The sequence below is a fragment of the Prionailurus bengalensis genome, chromosome E1 (genome assembly GCF_016509475.1).
Source record: "Prionailurus bengalensis isolate Pbe53 chromosome E1, Fcat_Pben_1.1_paternal_pri, whole genome shotgun sequence".
In the NCBI taxonomy this organism is placed as follows: domain Eukaryota; kingdom Metazoa; phylum Chordata; class Mammalia; order Carnivora; family Felidae; genus Prionailurus; species Prionailurus bengalensis.
Window position 1 is genome coordinate 11,663,486 of NC_057347.1, and position 18,762 is coordinate 11,682,247.

The 18,762-nt window shown below is 51.7% G+C and overlaps 1 protein-coding gene across 4 annotated transcripts in view; it reads left to right on the plus strand.

The window, feature by feature from the left end:
• Positions 1–8,727: 8,727 nt before the first annotated feature.
• The window catches only part of PEMT (phosphatidylethanolamine N-methyltransferase), an 85,549-nt gene continuing 75,514 nt past the window's right edge, over positions 8,728–18,762 (plus strand). The window contains exon 1 of one of the 4 annotated variants that reach the window (XM_043583330.1): positions 8,728–8,863. Coding sequence is in view for 1 of the 4 variants with exons in the window: in XM_043583328.1 (XP_043439263.1) it covers positions 9,211–9,273 (63 nt within the window). In the remaining 3 variants the exon portion in view is untranslated. Of the gene's footprint in view, positions 8,864–9,091; positions 9,274–17,110; positions 17,242–17,512; positions 17,537–18,762 lie in introns of those variants that run through there. The other 3 variants (XM_043583328.1, XM_043583329.1, XM_043583331.1) reach the window with 3 other exon arrangements.

Genomic DNA, 18,762 nt, shown 5'->3' on the forward strand with positions numbered 1-18,762 from the left:
GGTCTTAGAACCCAGGTTGTATCAGTCAGCTCTTGCTACAATAATGCTGCATAACAAACCAGCCCGGATGCAGGGGCTTACGGAGAGCGTTTATGCTCTTGTACGTTTCTGAGGGGTGAGGGTAGGTTGGCTGGTCTAGTGTGAGCTGGTCTCCTCCATGTTGGTTTGTTCTGGGGCCCAGGCTAAAGGGGCGGTGGTCACCCAGGATTTGTGCTTCTCATGGTAGGTCACCAGAGCACCAGAGGGCAGAGCATACCGCACAAGCCCATTTGAGGGCTCTGTTTATGTTATGCCCATTCCCGTTCCATTAGCCAAAGCAAGCCGCCTAGGCCCAAAGTCAATGGCGCGGGGAAGTCTGCTCTCCCCACAACGGGAGGGGAAGAGTGAGGGTGAATACCCACTGAGCGACAATTCAATCTCACGCTCAGGTTTAACTCCGAAACCCGGGGCTCACCACCCCTATGTGACGTTGCCTCCGTGGGCGGATAGCCTTGCACAGGATGGGACATTAAGGGTCAGGCTTCCTGGGGTGGAGGTCCTGGCTCTGACACTTCCTGGCTGTTGCTTAAGCTTTCTGGGCCTCACTTTTCTCATCTGTGCAACGGGTTGTGTGCAGTACCAATGGGATGATGTAGATCAAGTGCTTGCTACGAGGCTAGCACGTGGGAAGCCTTCAGCAGACAGCAGCTGATGTTACTGGCTGTTGTCTCTAGCCGTTCTCACCTGGGGGCCACAACCCCCTTCCCAGAGCCATCTGGAAATGTTTGGGGGGGGGGTATTTCAAAGCGAGGGCCGGGGACACTCCATGTTTGCAAGACCCGCCCACACCACAAAAAATGGTCTCGCTCAAATGCTGAGCGCCCTCCTCCGGAAACCGGACAGATTCTCACGCGGGCACTTCGTGTCACCGATGGAGAGATCGAGGCCCGAGGAGGGGTGGGGGCTAGACCGGGAGGTGGCCTTGGGGTTCCTCGGTAAATACAGCGAGTCAGCTTGCCGCTGGGATGCCATGTAACAAGGACGCATGGAGCAGGCAGCAGGGGTCACTGGTGAGGGGGTGGGATGACAGCTTTCCCGGGGGTGGCCCCACCGGAACTCAGCTGTACCGGCGCTACTCTCCTGAACCGGGCTGCCAAGCCCCAGTTTTATGAAAACAAGAACACGCCAGCGGGTGACGACACGCACACCTTTGCGGAGGAGCGATCAGACGCTCACAGCGATCAAAGCTCACGGCCCCAGGATGGGCAGCGACACCACCACACGCGGCGGGGAGGGGGGGGAGACGGGGTGGGGGGGAGGGGGCGGGGCGCAGCCGCACTTCGGTGACGTCCTGGCCGCCAGAGGCACAGCCTCGGGGAATCATGGCAGTCTGCAAAATACCCTGTGTTCTCCCAAAGTGTCAGTGTCGTGAAAGACAAGGTCAGGCGAAAGGAATGTTCCACATCAAAGCCGGCAGAAGGCAACACGTGGTCCTGCGCTGGAGCCTGGATCTGATGAGAAAACGCACCAGGAAGGATGTTTTCGGGACAATCGGTGAAATTCGAATGTGACCTATATGTTGGATATGATCTTGTAGCAATAATACACTTCCTGATTTGAGTCACAGTCTCGAGGTTTCGTAGGAAAACATCTTTGTTCTTAGGAAATAGCCACTGAAGTATTTAGCGGGAAGAGTCTGCAATTTACTTTCAAATAGTTGATTAAAAAAAATGATTACATATGGGGTGCTTGGGTGACTCAGTTGGTTAAGCATTCGACTTCGGCTCAGGTCATGATCTCACTGTTCGTGAGTTCGAGCCCCACATCAGGCTCTGTGCTGACAGCTCCGAGCCTGGAGCCTGCTTCAGATTCTGTCTCCCTCTCTCTCTGGCCCTCCCCCACTCTTACTCTCTCTCTCTCTCAAAAATAAATAAACATTAAAAAAATAATTACATATAAGCAGACAAGGCAAATGCTGGGAAACGATAATAGGCAAACCTTGGTGAAAGGTATATGGGTTTATTGTATAATTCCTGCAAGTTTTTGGGGGGTTGGGAAATTTTCCAGGTAAAAAAGTTTTTAATCACTTAAGATGTGCAGCCGTCTGGTTCGTGTCATTAAGAAGTTCAAGAGATTGTTAAAGAGTTGGGGCGCCTGGGTGGCTCAGTCGGTTGAGCGTCCGACTTCGGCTCAGGTCACGATCTCGCGGTCCCCGAGTTCGAGCCCCGTGTCGGGCTCTGGGCTGATGGCTCAGAGCCTGGAGCCTGCTTCCGATTCTGTGTCTCCCTCTCTCTCTGACCCTCCCCCGTTCATGCTCTGTCTCTCTCTGTCTCAAAAATAAATAAAATGTTAAAAAAAAATTTTTTTTTAAAAAAAGAGTAAGGCTCATGAGTCTTTTTGAAAGAAGGCACAGGAAGTGCATTGGTAAATAGTGCAAACAAAACAGTATTCTAATCAGAAAGAAAAGCACTTGGGGAAAATGCCCAAAATTGTAAATAATGGGAGAAAAAAACCAAATTAAGTAAGGTATAATTATTCAACTATTAAATCAATGTAAATATGTTTGGAATAATAATATTCGCTGCAGGCAGGTCAGGGAAATGGAAAGTTCACCCTTCTGCAGAGGCAGAAAGCCTTATTTATTTTTTATTGAAGTATAGGTGATGCACGATGTTGTGTTAGTCTCAGGTGTATGACATCCTGATAGGACAAGTCTGTCCACGTGCTGTGCTCACCGCCAAGTGTAGCGACCGTGGGTCACCATCCATCGCTATTTTTTTCAACCCCACTGACTGTATTCCCTATGCCGTGCCTTTTATCCCAGTGACTTCTTCATTCCAGAGCTGGAAGCCTGTATCTCCCCCTCCCTCTTCACCCCCTTTGGCTCATCCCCCCCACAGCTCCCTCTCCCCTCTGGCAACCATTGATTTGTTCTCTCTATTTATGGATGTTTCTGCTTCTTGTTTGTTGGTTCATTTGTTTTGTTCTTTGGATTCTGCATATAAGTGGAATCATATGGCCTTTGTCTTTCTCTGTCTGACTCATTTCTCTTAGCAGAATGCCTTCTAGGTTCATCCATGTCGCTGCACTCCTTGGGAAAGGAGTCTGGCTGTCTGGACCCTTTGCCTCTGGGGGTGAATCCTAAGGAAATCATCCTAAACCAGACTTCACACATTAAGATGACCCATGTGCCCCAAGAGGCAATGTCTTTGCTGAGGCCTGGCAACCCTTAGTTCTCATTGCTTCCCCGCCTCCTTTCTGGGTGCACCCCTGCTGAGATTTCCAAGTCACCTTCTAGCATTTGGGGCCACGGCTGCCTGTTCCTGTACCCGTGGAAGCCCCTGTTTGCCTCCCCAGCACTCAGTAGCACTCAGAGCTCCGCCCCACCCCCACCAGAGTGTTTCTGGAACCAAGCCAATAAATGGGAAATGCCATCTTCTCCTAGAGTTCAGTTGCTCGCCATTCCCCGGCCACCGTTGCTTGATTGGGGTGGGTCACCTGACCCAAAGGTATAGTTCTCACACCCTCAGCCACCTGGATGGACACCCGGCTCGCGTGGAAGCAAATGGATCTCATTTCTGAGGTTTATTATTTTTTAGGATTTTATTTTTCAAATGTTTAATTTTGAGAGAGAGAGAGAGAGCGACCAGGGGAGCAGCAGAGACAGAGGGGGACAGAGGATCCGAAGCAGGCTCCATGCTGACAGCCCGACGCAGGGGCTCAAACCCATGAACTGTGAGATCGTGACCTGAGCTGAAGTCGGACGCTCAACCGACTGAACCACCCAGTCGCCCCTTTTAGGATTTTATGTTTAAGTAATCTCTACACCCCATGTGGAGCTCGAATTCACAACCTGGGGATCAAGAGTGGCCAGCCAGGTGTCCCTCATCTTTGGGGTTTAAAAAACAAACGTATTATCTAATTTCCAGACGTTGGGAGATGTTCCAAACATTGGGATTTGCTTGCTAGCTTAATCCCAGTGTTTAGGAAAATAAACTATGTGATTGGAATCCCTTGAAATCTGTTGAGATTTGCTTTATGCCCCAGCATATGGTTGATTTTGGCAAATGTTGTATATGACCTTGAAAAGAATGTATGTTTTGCACTTGCTGGAAGGACTTTTTTTTTTTTTTTTTTTTTAAGTAGGCTCCATGCCCAACATGGGGCTTGAACTCACGACCCTGGGGTGGAGTCAGGTATTCTACTGATTGAGCCTGCCAGGTACCCTGAGGGCCATTTCTGAGGAGATCACGGTATAGAGTTGGCTCCTCACGTTCAAATATGTAGCCCCACAGGGTTTTTTCCTGCTTTTTCCCTCAGTTACCGAGACAAACATTTTAACCCCACAAGATTTTATTAGTTTCACCATCTAATTTATTTTATTTATTTATTTATAATGTTTTTTATTTTTGAGAGAGAGAGAGAGAGAGAGCAAGCGAGCGTGAGTGGGGGAGGGGCAGAGAGAGAGGGAGACACAGAATCCGAAGCGGGCTCCAGGCTCCGAGCTGTCAGCGCAGAGCCTGACGCGGGGCTTGATCTCGAGAGCCGTGAGACGGTGACCTGAGCCCAAATCGAGTTGGACGCTTAACTGAGCCACCCAGGCGCCCCCCTCTTTGTTTCCATTTTTGAGGGACGACTTCACTGGACTCAAATTCAGTTTTGGCCTTCCTTCACCCACCTGACCTGAGAAGAGGTCAGTGTGGCTGGAATACAGACACAAGAACTGGAATGGCGGGGCCGTATGGGACCTCTGGAGGCCATGGTGAGGAGTAATGACTTACCTCAGTCCTTAGAGGAGTAGTCAGGCTTCTTAGAAAAGATGAAGCTTTAACTGGACCTTGAAGGGTGGATGTGATGGAAAGAGAAGGGAGCAGAAGCACGATGTGTTTTGAGCATTGAGTATTTGGATAAGTGCTGATCCTGCGCTGGGTCCTGTGCTGGGCTTTTTATGTCATTTCCTCCGTCCTAGGGAGGCAGGGTTGCACAGTGGTAAAAAGGCCAGGGCTGGCTTTGGGCTGGCTGGCTTGAAGCGCATCACTTACTCAGCTGTCTGCCTGTGGGCCAGTCCCTTCCCCAGAAGCTGGTTCCCTCATTTGGAAAGCCAGAGTAACACTCCCCGCCTCACAGGGCAGTTCCGAGGCTTAAGCTGAGTCTGCAGCTTTGTAAGAGCTTGAAGAGCTTGGCTGTTTGTTTTAATTGGTAGAGTTTTCTCTTCTGCTGAGCATCAGAGAGGGTAAGTCACTTGCCCCAGGCCCACAGCCAGAAAGTTGGGGGGGAGGGGGACTTCGAGTCTCACTTGCTGCTTTGATTTCCTACTCACAGATCCCATCCCTCTCCGCTTTCCATGGACAGGGTCGCTGGGGCCCAGAAAAGTGGTTTGCCCAAGAACACCCCAAATGTGGGAGTGGGAGAACCATTCATTCATTCATTCATTCATTCATTCATTCCTTATTGAGTGCCTGCTTTATGCCAGGCATGATCCAGATGCCACGGAGAGAGTTGTGTATAAAAGGGATAAGAATCTCCATCCTCGTGAAGCTCACATTCTAGCGAGAGGGACGGATACTACACAGAATAAATAAGTAAACTAAATCAATTTGTTAGATGACTATAGGGGCTGTGGAGGGAAATAAAGTTGGGAAGAGGATGGAGACTGGAGGGGGAGGTTGACATGTTCATAGAGCAGAAAGGTGATACTTGACCTGAAGGAGGTGAGGGAGGGAGCTCTGAGGACATTGAGGGAGCAGCATTCCAGGCAGAAGGCGCAAGGCAGCGTGTGCAAAGGCCCTGAGGCGAGGGTGTGCCTGGGGTGTTCCAGGAACCACAGAGAGGCCAGCAGGAAGGCAGGAGTTGTCTGCTCTGTGGACGCTGAGGGGTCAGGGATGCCCTGCTAGTACCCACTCCTTGCTGGCCTTCAATGGATGGATTCAGGTGAGCCCTCTTCTCAGCCATAGGAGGTCACTGGGAGAGAGGGTCCTTCCTGAGCCTGGGGAGGAAGGGAGGGTTTATTCATTACCACTAGCACTGCCCTGCCCCAGCTCCCACCCCGGCTCCCGCTGAACCTGCTCCTCTCTAGTTCCTGGACACTCCTCCGGCACAGTGGGGACAGGGGGGCCTGAATACAGGAGGGAGGTATTGGGCATTGTGGCTATGGCTCCTCATTACCCTCCTGTTTTTATTTTTATTTATGTATTTGGAGACAGAGTGTGTGTGTGTGGCGGGGTGTGGGGGGGGCGTGGGGTGATAGAGGGACAAAGAGCGAGAATCCCAAGCAGACTTCATGCTCATCGATAAGCTTGACACAGAGGCTAGATCTCATGATCATGTGATCATGACCTGAGCCGAAATCAAGAGTGGGATGCTTAACTGAACCACCCAGGCGCCCCTATCGTCCTGGTTTTAGACAGCATGCATGAGGTCTCCAGTGCATGATGCCTACTACCGCCCCCCATCCCTGCCCCCACCCCCCTCCCCAGGCTGTCTGCTCTGCTGGCTTCTCACCCCCTCTCTTCCTGAGAACTCAGTGGGCCTCTGAGCTGGGCTGGCCCTAGACCCCAGCATGTCCATGAGGGTAATGAATGTGATCTAAGAGCCGAGCCTCCGTTACATACAGAAGAGGCAGACAAACATTTGTTGAGAACCCACCGTGTGTTGGGCGCTTTTGTGCTTATTATCGACGCTGATCCCCGTGTCAGTCTTGCTCAAGAGATATTATGCCTATTTTGTGATTCAGAATAGGGAGAGGCTTCAGTTTTACCCAAAGTCACCCAATATGCAAACGCTGATTTTAGTAAAAGAAGCCCATTTAGTGATTGCTGGGAGCCACGCAGCCAGATCCAAGGCCAGGGGAGGGTAGGGAGAGGAGGGGAAGGCAATGAAGAAACGAAGAAGTGGCTTTTAGTTCTGATCTCCTTTTGTAGCAAGTATCCAGCCACTGGCCAGCAAGGTCATCAGCAGATGTTTGCCCTGGAGCCGACTAGGAGATGTTGTGTGATAAATGGCTTCCCATATCTGACGAGTAACCAAGGGGCAAAGAGAGATAACCCTGAGGGTGGAAAAGAGCTCTGTTTGTTACCACTTCAGGAAGGGTGACTTTGGGTTTGTATCATTAATACACACCCTGTTCAACAGTGGAACAGGCTACTTTTGGAAGTGATGAGTCTCCCATCACTTGGGGCATGTAAACAGAAGTGGCTTTTCTATTTGCCAGGGATGCTGAGAAAGGAATATTCCAGTGACAGAGGTTGGCCTGGATGATTTCTGCAAGCTTTCAGACCTGGGAGTTTTCCAATGGTCGAGCAAAGACTTCTGCCCCAAACTGTCTTCCGCAGGAGGCTTTTGATCTGACCAGCCCCAATCACATTTGAATCTGCAGTCTGGCTTCTCTATGCCTGGGTGTTTTCTTTTCACAGAAGGTGGCAGGGGGTGGATTAGGGGTGGAGGAGTGGATTTCTCTAGTTGCATCAGCTCTGGTGTGACCTCTGACATTTACCTTTCTTTGTTCCCAGATAAACCAAACACACACAAACTAATTTTTCTGGCTTCATAAAACAACCAGAGCAGCCAGGTAGGTCAGGAGGAAACTGGAGCTTCGGCAAAGTAGACATGTGGTGGGGGTAGGGGAAAGGCCCTTAGGAGCACTCCACCTTGGCAGGCTCCCCAGAACGGACTCTGGGTCCAGGAGGCCCTGCCTGGACACTCCGAGGAAGAGAGCCCTCCCGACTCGTGTAACTAACTGATCAGGAGGCAAACCAGCTTTTGAGCACCTGTTGGGTACTCAGCTCTGTTGTGGCCAGTGGTAATTAAGTGCTTCCCGTGGGTCAGATCATGTGTGCTGAGCTTCACTGACATGTTTGAGGAAACTGAAATTTGCCCATAGTCATACAGCTGGTGCATGCTCCAAAGCCAGCGTCCTTCCTGCCCTTCCTGTCTTGTTGGTGGACCTGCTCCATCCTAAGGATGTGGTGAAGGTTGGGACTAGGTGTGAAGCAGTCAGTACAGGGCAAGCACACCAGGGCTAAGGGGGAGAGAAGCAAGCCACCCAAATCAGGAAGCGGCTGGCCTTGCAAACGTCCTGCGTGGGCTGGCAGCTTGCTGGGTGACTGCACAAATCTCTGGGAATCTGAGTCTATTTCCCTATATACGTAACACCCGGCTACAGAAGGGGCTCTCTGGGACCTGACCATCTAAAACCTCACCTACTTTTCTAAACTTCCTTCCCGTTCTAGTGGGCACCTCCTCCACCACCACTCCACAGATCATCAGCCGTTTCTGGATTCCTGAAATATCCCTGGTCCTGTCCTGTCTCCTGGCCTTTGCACATACTGCCTCTCTTCCCAATTTGTCCTGCCCTCACACTTCACATGCCTTGCACCTTCTCCTGTGTTCAGGCCTCCCTCAAGGGATTCTCAGGCACTTTGCCTTATCATCTGACCCAGCCCCCAGTTTCCTTCCATCATAGAACTTACCCAAGTTATAATCCGTTATTCATGTTTTGTCTCTTCCATTAGGAAACAGTGAGGGCAGGGACCCGTGTTGTTCCCTACTGTACCCGCAGTACACAGACAAGTTCAGCAAGCACCCGGTGAGTGTACCAGAGAATGAATGAACAAAGAAGTGGAGGAGGTGTCTCTGCCCGAGCCAAAGAATAGGGAGGCCGCAGGGGCGGGGGCCCAGGGTCCCGAGGAGTAGCCTCTGCTGGAGGCTACAGAGTGTGCTCGTCCTGAACCGCCTCTGGGCGAAAGCAAATTTCAGAAGGGGGCAGGGGACCCCGAGCCTGGGCCAAAGTCCAAGTCCGCAGGGGGCTGCGCAGGAAGCTACTTATACCTAGCACCCGCAGCCGCCGCCTCCGAGCCCCACCGCCAGCCAAGGACAGGGAGGCCAGGTCAGTTGCGGGCCGGGTGCGGGAGCGGGGACCGAAGGGTCTAGGCGAGAGCCGCCTCGGAACTGGCAGTCACTGCGGCGCACGACCCTGGGACATAATAGCTCTGGGCTCCGCGAGATGCCGTCGCGAGCTCCAGGAAAGTGGCGCTTCGCGAGGACAGGGGACTACATTTCCCAGAAGGCCGGGAGGAGTTGGGGTCACAGGCAAAGCGCCCCGGGCGGCAGAGCTTCCCGGCACCACAGGGCGGCTTCGGGCGGGGGGCGAGTTGGCGGCGGCCGCGAGGCCCCGGCGTAGGCTCTCTAGAGGCGGCCCGGCTGAGAGCATCTGGCGGCCCGGGAGCGGAGCCTATGAGCAGCTCGGTGGCGGGGCCGGACTGCTGCGGAGGCTTCGGCAATGTTGACTTTAGGCAGGTACTGACCGGGCCGCGCGGCTGGGGAGGCGGGGAGAGGGATCCCGCTGCCAGGTGGGTCTTCCGGGCTCTGCCGCCGCCGCCAACGCCCAGTGGGCGGGGCCACCCGTTACCAGGCAGCGGGGGCGGGGCGCGGTGGGGGCGGGACTGCGCGCTCGGGGGCGGGGCGCTGGCGTGTGCGCGCGTGCGAGAGGGATCGTGGATGTCACAGAACGAGTGCCTGAGATTTTGTGTGTTGGGGGGCGGTGTGTGTGTGTGTGTGTGTGTGTGTGTGTGCGCGCGCGCGCGCGCACCTCTGGGATTGTGGTCAGTTGCCCCCAAGAGTGTGTACCCTGAGTGTGAGTGTGTGGAACTGGGACTGGGCGTGGAAGCGTGTGAGGGAGGCCACGCAGGTGTATTTGGGAGTGTGCGTGGTGGCAGCATGTGGCTGTGTGGGACATGGGAGGCCCCTGCCGCAGTTGCGTCCCCCCTTCCCCGGGCTGGAGGCCAGCTCTGCAGCGGAGTCAAGAGAAAGGTTTTGCACCCCGGCATCTCCACCCCCTGGCGCTGAGCCGGCTGCAGAGCGTCGCCTCCTTCCCGGGTGGATGGGTGGAAAGAGTTTACAACCTTTCAGTGTTGTGCTAGGATGGGGTGGGATGGGCCCTGCTGGCTGGAGACCCAGCTGCCCGAGTCAGCCCCTTTGCAAAGTCATAGGCCAGAGAGTTTGTGTTTTCTTGCTGTCTCTCCCCAGACTCCCCCTTCTCATGGCTGTTCCTCTCCAGGGTGTTCCCTCCTGTCAGAGCAGCTTCCTTTCCACCTTTCCACCTTTCCACCTGTTTCACTTGTGAGCCACTCTCTAAGGAGCCTGGGAGATGTGCCTCTGCCCCAAGCGGCCTTTCTTTAATCTAGAGCATCTTCCCCCGCTTTATTCATTCACTGATACAGTCAGTCTTTGAGAACTTTGAGAGGCAGTAAGCCCAGAAGCATAGAACCTTCTCTGATGGGGGTAAAACTGGTCAATGTTTTAGAGAGTAGCTGGTGGAGAGGTGGGATTGAAATCCCTATATCTGTGAGGAGTTGACCTGCAATCTGAGACCCGAGTGATAAGCCAGCGGGGCCAGATGCCGTGGGTGGAGGGACAGCAGGGCAAAGGCCTTGAAGGGGGGGAGTATTTGTTCATCCAACAAAGAGCAGGCTAGCATCTGACCCTGAGAGAGTGCAGGATGACTTCAAGTGGATAGGTGGCCTCGTGAGGATGATGTTATCCCATGGAATCCTTATGTTCTTTTTTTTTTTTAAATGTTTATTTATTTTTGAGAGAGAGAGAGAGAGACAGAGCGTGAGTGGGGGAGGGCAGAGAGAGAGAGGGAGACACAGAATCGGAAGCAAGCTCCAGGCTCTGAGCTGTCAGGACAGAGCCGGACGTGGAACTCAAACTCGTGAACTGCGAGATCATGACCTGAGCCACAGTCGGACGCTCAACCAAGTGAGCCACCCAGGTGCCCCCTTACACTCATGAACTGTAAATGGCCATCCAGGGATCTCTGGGCCACATGGTCCGTGGTGGGACTGCGATTCTTGTGTTCTGCCTTAGCAAGTGTTAGGAGTTTGGAATGCCAGAGGGACCTGGCTTAGGGGGCGGATGCTTCCTGGATGAATGACTCTAGGTGGAAGGGTGGGTCGCCATTGACCTGAGGTGGGACGTCGTTGAGCCGGAGGCCACCATGGGAGGGGGCAGCGGGCCCAGCACAGGCCCAGTGGAATGCTAGGGTGCTGCCGGCTAATCTGAGCAAGGCTTGTGTTCTAGACCTGGCTGCAGGGGTGAGAATCAGCCACGGGGAAGGGATGATTAACTGGGTGTGTGTGGGAAGGGCTTTTCTGCTCTCTCCCTTCCAGAGCTTGGTGGGGCTGTGCGGTCGGAGAGAACGGGGAGTGTTTCCAGGGACAGGTCAGGGTGACCCTAGCTGACTAAAATTCAGTTTTTTCCACTGCTGTTGATACAGATAAGCTTCCTGTTACCGAAGGATTTTTTTTCTTAAAAACGACAACAACACAACATTATTATTTATTTGGAGGTGGGGAGGGGCAGAGAGAGAGGGAGAGAGGGAATCCCAAGCAAGCTCCACACTCAGCAGGGAGCCCGATGCGAGGCTCAATCCCATGACCCTGGGATCATTACCTGAGCCGAAATCAAGAGTTGGATGCTCAACCGACTGAGACGCTCAGGCGCCCCCCAAAATCTCTGGTTTTAATCAGTCCCTGGCCCAAGTGAGCACCCAGGTTTCTCTTCACTCCATGGACATCTGTGCTAGCCCAGCACCATCCTATAGAAATAAAATATGTCCCGTTTATCATTTAAGCTTGTCTAAGGGGCACTTGGGTGGCTCAGTTGGTTAAGCGTCCGACTTCAGCTCAGGTCATGATTTCGAAGTTCATGGGTTCGAGCCCTCCCATCGGTCTCCGTGCTGACAGCTCGGAGCCTGGAGCCTGCTTCAGATTCTGTGACTCCCTCTCTCTCTGCCCCTCCCCCGTTCATGCTCCGTCTCCCTCTGTCCCCAAAATAAATAAACATTAAAAAAAAATTAAAAAAAAAATAAAAATAAAAAAAAAGAAATCAGTGACGTTACTTTTGACAGAATATTTTATTTAGCCTAATACCTGAAAAATATTATTTCATCATGTGGCACACTGCAAGTTCTCAATAGCCACCTGTGGCAGGTGGCTGCCGTATTCGACGGAACAGGGCAGCCCTTGGGTACGACGCTCTTACCCTGTGCCTGTTCCAGCTGGTACGGAATGTTGGTTTTGTTTTTAAGTTCAAAAAGTCCCTCGTTGGGATGAGGAGTTGATCTGCTGTGACCTCACCGATCAAGGTCGTTCTTGGCCCTCCCTACCCTCCCTGCCATGGGTTGCCAGAGCCTTGCTCCCCAGCCTGCCAGTTTGCTGTTCACAGGCAAGGGCGCCTCCAGGACTCAGCAGATGGCTCCAGTGGGGCCTAGGGGTCCCGGCTTCTTGGAGAACCCAGTGTGGCAGGGCACAGTCACATGGGTGCCTCTCATGCCCTTTTCCTTTTTAAAAAAAAAAAAAAATTTTTTTTAACGTTTATTTATTTTTTGAGACAGAGAGAGACAGAGCATGAGCAGGGGAGGGGTAGAGAGAGAGGGAGACACAGAATCCGAAGCAGGCTCCAGGCGCTGAGCCGTCCGCACAGAGCCCGACGCGGGGCTCGACCTCACAGACCGTGAGATCATGACCTGAGCCGAAGTCGGACGCTTAACTGACCAAGCCACCCAGGCACCCCTCTCATGCCCTTTTCCATACGGACTCACCTGCTCTCGTGAGCAGATGGATGGTGTCACTTAGCGTAGGTGTCAAGAGACGCGCTTCAGTTTCTGGATCTATAAAATGGCGGCAATAGTTGTAGGGTCCTCGTTTGTGATACAGGAGCCTGAGTAAACCATTGGAGACAAAATCCCTGTGGCAGGTGTGGGATGTCTTGACTGCCTTTCGGGGAAGATGTTTGCCTGCGACACAAATTGTTTTTAAAGAATCTTTTGACGTTGGGGCACCGGGGTGCCTCAGTCACTTGAGCCTCTGACTCTTGTTGATTTCAGACCTGACCCAGCGTCGTGGGATCAAGCCCCGCGCGTTGGGCTCTGCACTGAGCGTGGGGCCTGCTTAAGATGTTCTCTCTCTCTCTCTCTCTCTCTCTCTCTCTCTCACTCTCTCTTTCTCTCGGCACCTGGGTGACTCAGTCCGTTAAGCATCTGACTCTTGGTCTTGGCTCAAGTCATGGCCTCTCAGTTCGTGAGTTCGAGCCCCACATCGTGCTTGCTGCTGTTAGCGTGGAGCTCGCTTGGGATTCTGTCTCTCCCCCTCTCTCTCTCTGCCCCTTCCTCACTCATGTATGCACTCTCAAAAATAAATATTTAAAAAATTAAAAAAAAAGATTCTCCCTCTCAAATGAATTTTTTAAAATCTTCTGATGCTATTACTTTATTTAAATAAATATCAGTCCATTTTTTTTTTTTTAATTTTTTTTTTCAACGTTTATTTATTTTTGGGACAGAAGGAGACAAAGCATGAACGGGGGAGGGGCAGAGAGAGAGGGAGACACAGAATCGGAAACAGGCTCCAGGCTCTGAGCCATCAGCCCAGAGCCCGATGCGGGGCTCGAACTCACGGACCGTGAGATCGTGACCTGGCTGAAGTCGGACGCTTAACCGACTGCGCCACCCAGGCGCCCCAAATATCAGTCCATTTTATTGGATGACTTATTTTGTGAAGTTCTCAAGGACATAATCTTTATCTTCGGTATTTTGGATCAGTCAAGACAGGAGGGTTGGGGCTTTTTTCTGCCCCTCATTGTAACCTTGGAGAAGTCATTTAAACTCACAGAACCTCAGTTTCTTCTGCTTCTGTTGAAATGATCATGCGGCTCTTCCTTATTTGTCTGCTAATGTGGGGAATCACACTGATGCTTTGATTGTTGAACCAGCCCTGCATTCCGGGGGTGACTCAGGATCCTGATGTGTTAATCCTTTGTGTATGTTGCTAGATTTGCTTTGCTTTGTTTTATTGTTGAGGATTTTGGTGGCTGTATTCATGAGGAGTATGGTTTGTTGTTTTCTTGTTGTGCCTTTGTGTGGTTTTAGTATTAAGGTAATGCTGGCCTCTTAGTGTGAGTTGTGAAATCATCCCTCCTGTACTGATTTCTGGGGGAAATTGTGTGGTTTTGGTGTTATCTCTTCCTTAAATGTTAGTAGAATTCATCCAATGAAACCATCAGGGCCTGGAGCTTTTTTTTTTGGAAGGTTTTTACATGGGAATTTATTTTCTTTAGTAGATATGGACTATATCTTGGATGAACTTTGTTGGCTTATGTCTTTCCAAGATTGGACCATTTCATCTGAGTTGTTGACTTATGGGCATAAGCTCCTTTATTACCCCTCTAATGTTTGTGAGGTCAGTAGGGGAGGCCCCTCTTATATTCTCGGTATTGGTAATTTGTGTCTTCCTTTTCCCTTGGTCAATGTAGCTAGAGGTATTTTTTCCCAAAATACATGTTTTGGGTTTGATTTTTTTTTTTCCTCTGTGTTTTTCTGTTTTCAGTTTGATTGATTTTTGCTTTTATTTTTTCCTTTTGCTTGCTTTGAGTTTAATTTCCTTCTCTTTCTCTATTATGTTAAGGGTGAAGCCTATGTTACTCTTTTGAGCCTTTTCTTTTTCATCAAGATAACACTTATCTCTTAGCCCTCTGGCCCACAATTTCTGATATTGCATTTTCATTTTTGTTCAGTTCAAAATATGTTAATATTTCCCTTCAGACTTCCCCTTTGACCCATGGATCATTTGGAAGTGTGTTCTTTAGCAAATATCTGTCTGTTATTGATTTCTAGTTTAATTCTGTCATGATTCAGGAGCATTCTTTTATGCTTTCTGATTCTTTTATTTATTAAAATTTTTTTTTAAGTTTACTTACTTATTTAGAGAGAGAGAGAGAGAGCACAAGCGGGGGAGGAACAGAGAGAGGGAGAGAAAGAGAATCCCAAGCAGGCTCCACGCTGTCAGCACAGAGCCTAAACCACGAGATCATGACCTGAGCTGAGATCAAGAGTCAGACGCTCAACTGACCGAGCCACCCGGGTGCCCCCTGATTCTTGGAAATTTAAGATTTGTTTTACAGCCCGATTTGGTCTGTCTTGGTGAATGTTTCCATGCTCCTGGGAAGAATGTGTTTTGCTGTGATCGTGGGACATTCTATGAACGTCAGCTAGGCCAAGGGGTTGACAATATTGTTCAGGCCGTCCTCGTCGCTACTGATTTTCACTCCTGCTGCTCCTACCTGCTCCCTCCTGCTTCCTAGCTGCTCCCTCAGTTCTGAGACAGGTCTCCAACTGTCACTGTGGATTTGTCTGTTTCTTCTTTCAGTTCCGTCGGTGTTTTCTTCATGTGTCGGCCTCAGTTTTTAATCTGCAAGATGGGCGTGTCTCAGTGTTGTCGTGTGGACTGAATAGCACAGTAATAATAACTAACATCAATCTGACTTTGCCAGGTGCCAGACACGGTACTAAATGCTTTCTTCGCATTATCTCATTTAATCCTCCTGACAGTCCTGTGAAGGAGGTACCGCTACCTCAAAGCTTATGGAGGGCAGGATACCTGGGTGGCTCAGTCAGTTTAGCACCGGACTCTTGATTTTCTCCTCAGGTCATGACCTCACGATTTGTGAGGTCGAGTCCCGAGTGAGGCTCTGTGCTAACAGTGCGGAACCTGCTTGGGATTCTCCCTCCCTGTCTCTCTGCCCCTTCCCCCACTTATTCACGCGCTCTCTCTCAAAAATCAATAAATAAACATTAAAAAAACCAAAGTTTACTCGGGCTCGTGGGGGGTGGCTCAGTCAGTTGAGCGTCCGACTCTTGATTTCTGTTCAGGTTACCATCTCATGGGTTCGTGGGATTGAGCCCCACATCAGGTTCTGCCCTAGAGTGCGGAGCCTGCTTTTGCTGTCACTCTTTCTCTGACCCTCCCTTTCTCTCTCTCTAAAAAAAAATAAATAAATAAACAAACACGAAAAAAATAAAACAAACAAACAAAGCTTACTGAGGGCACTTGGCTTGCCCAAGCTTGTGAAGGGTTTGTGGAGCCTGACCAGGCTGGGGTGCACCGTGTCTTAGGACTGTGCTCTGTCCTGCCTCATTAAAGCCACGGCTGGGTGCCCGGTAACTTCCCAGTGAAGGTCAGCTGGCTTATTGTCATGATTACTCTTAATATATGACACTTATTTAAATAAATGTACTCAGCAGCATCGGCCTAGTGGGGTGTGTCCTGGGCCCTTGAGGGTGAACGAAAGAAAAGGGGTCTGCAGCTCACGATCACGTTGCGCAGTTGAGAGGGCACCCAAGGTGAGGTGAGGGCCTTGAGAAGCACGGGACCCGTGGATGCCACTCCCAGGCCCGGGGCTCACTGATTAGGGTGCACATGAGCCGCCAGAGTGGTTTTGCACTTGGCCCGGGACACACGAGTTGAGTGAAGCATGAATGAACGTCTTCCCCCTTCCTGAAAGGAGTTGCGGATTTGGGGGAATTAGAGCAGCTGCTGGCCATTTCTTTTTGTTCTGGGATTTAGGAGCGCTTCAAATGCCAGCTGGGGGCTACCTTCCTTGGATCCGTGTCCCCTCTCTACCTTTTCCTTAGGATGACTGTATTCCTGGAGGGCCTCTCCAGAAGAGGTGAGATGTCTGTCTGCCAGCAAAACAGAGGGAGGGGACAGAAGAGCCTCAGCCTTAGAAGCACCCTCTGCACCTCGTACTCTGACACTCGTTCTCTCCTCTGCCCAGAATGTAACCTTGGGGGCGAGGGGCAGTCTTGTCACCCCTACTTCATCAAAGGGAAACCCTGGGCTGAGACTGGTCACGGAAGGCCTGCCCAAGTGGTCCTTCCTGGAGGGTGGGAGTACCCTGACCCCAGCCCAGATTGTGAGCTGCCCCGAGACCTTCTTCTAAGCCAGATGCGCCCCCCTCCGCTCCCATGCAGAGGAGCTAAAATGCGGTTGGGAGCCTGCCTGAGTATAAAACTTCTTTGAGGAAAAAGACTCCAGCACATTCATTCTTGTGTCAGACACAGGGCTCTAACCAAAAGCTGCCCAGTAAATGTTGCCTGAATCGACCGAGAACGCCAGGGGCCCGCGGGGTCCCCCCGGGAAAGGCAGCCCCCACCCTCACCCCGCTCCTCCTGCCCTTTGCTGTCTGTGGTGTGTGGATCCCACTTGCGATCGATGTGACTTTGACTCTCTGGGCCTCTACTGTTTGTTTGGATGTCACAATGTGACCCTGGGTGCTGTTGACCTGCGGTGAATCCTTCCCTGAAGTGTCCTCAAAGCCTGTAGGCAGTACAGGGAAATTGCCATGAGCCGCTTCCTTGCCGACTTGTAGCGTTTCGGGAGCTGAGCCCATTCGTCCGTGACCTGAGTGGAATTCTTCCGTGGTTGGGTAGGTAGCGCCTCTCCTCTGTTCAAACACAGAGGTCTGCAGTCTGTGACCTTGGAGCGGAGTTCCATTCTTAGAATTAGCCGGTACAGAAAGCCAGGACTTTTGCTGCTTTAACAAGATTGGGGCAGGGACGGGAGGGGTGGGGGACCCTCCCCTTAGTCAAGGCTGCCCACTTGTGTGCAGGGGTGACCGAGGGACCAGGGATCCAGGACCCTCCTGATTTGCTCAAGTGTGACCCGGGGTGTTTTGTTCTTTTCTGCTGATCCAGTTTTAGGTGGGAGGTCCGCCCTTTCAGGTGAGTTTTGGGAAGTGACGACAATCAGGAAAGGACCTTCAGGTCTCTGGAGTGGGAAGCCAGAAGGGCCTCCCCTCTGCTGCCCGGAATACCCCTGTGGACCATTAGTCATTCTCCCCTGCTGAGCAGGCCCTTCTCCAGGCAACGCAGATCCCCCACTCTCAAGGTGATCGAGGTGACTGGAGGCTTCCTTCCCAGCAAGACAGTTTGACCCCAGGGCACGGAGACCTGGGTGGGAGTCGAGGTTTCGGTTTTAACCCGTTCAGCCCTAGTTGGGGGATCCTGCTTGATGTTACCTGCTGCCAGCTTCGGCAGGTGTTAGCTGGTTAACCTTTCGGTACCTCAGTTTCCCTTCTCTGCTTCAGCTCCCACAAAGGCTGAAGGAAAGAAGCATATTTCTCCTGCTCCTCTGCTGTGTCTCTTTGGGAGCGTTCAAGACTTTTGTCCTTGCCCCACCGGCAGCAAGCAGTGGCTGCAGCACTTCTGAGTCCCAACAGAAAGCCCCAGTTTCTGTCAGGAATCCGGAAGGGCTGATCTGGCCAAGGCCTGGCTCTGCTCTCCTCCTGTGATCTGGGAGCTTCTCTGAGCCTTTGGCTTTCTTATCTGCAAAGTGGGCAATTACAATAGTGCTTGCCGGGATGAGGTATGTGAACTTTAAATAAATGCCTTTTGATTGTGGTACCTGGCATCGTGAAGGTTCTTGAAGGAGGTCTTAGTCCTCAGACCCCCGCCCAGAGTAGGGCCTCCCTAGTAGATGCTCAGAAAGACATTGAGTTGAATCCTTAAAAATATCTGCCACATTTCCAGAGGACATTGTTTTCCCCCAAGGGCCTGGTGGGGAAATAGGGGACACGGTTCCCAGTTCCCAGGCTGAGGCTCTTGCTCACTTTCCTCCCTGGGGAGGTGTAATTTACACGCAGTGAAATGCCCAGACCTTAGTGCCCAGTTGGAAGGTCTGACACGCAAGCTCCTGACTGGCTATCCAGGCTCCAGTTGAGATGGGGAATATTTCCATCACCCCAGAAAGTTCCCTGTGCTCCTCCCAGTCAGTGCCCCACCTTGCTTCCCAGGTGGTCACAGTCCAGGTGGCTGCGCCTTCTTAGGCCGGCGCTGAACCACCGGTCCGGCTCTCTCCTGCTCAGTGTCCCCAGGCCTGGGTTTCCAGCCGTGACGCCCTGGCCATCGTCTGCACCCTGTCTCCAGCTACCTGGGACTCTGCCCTGTAC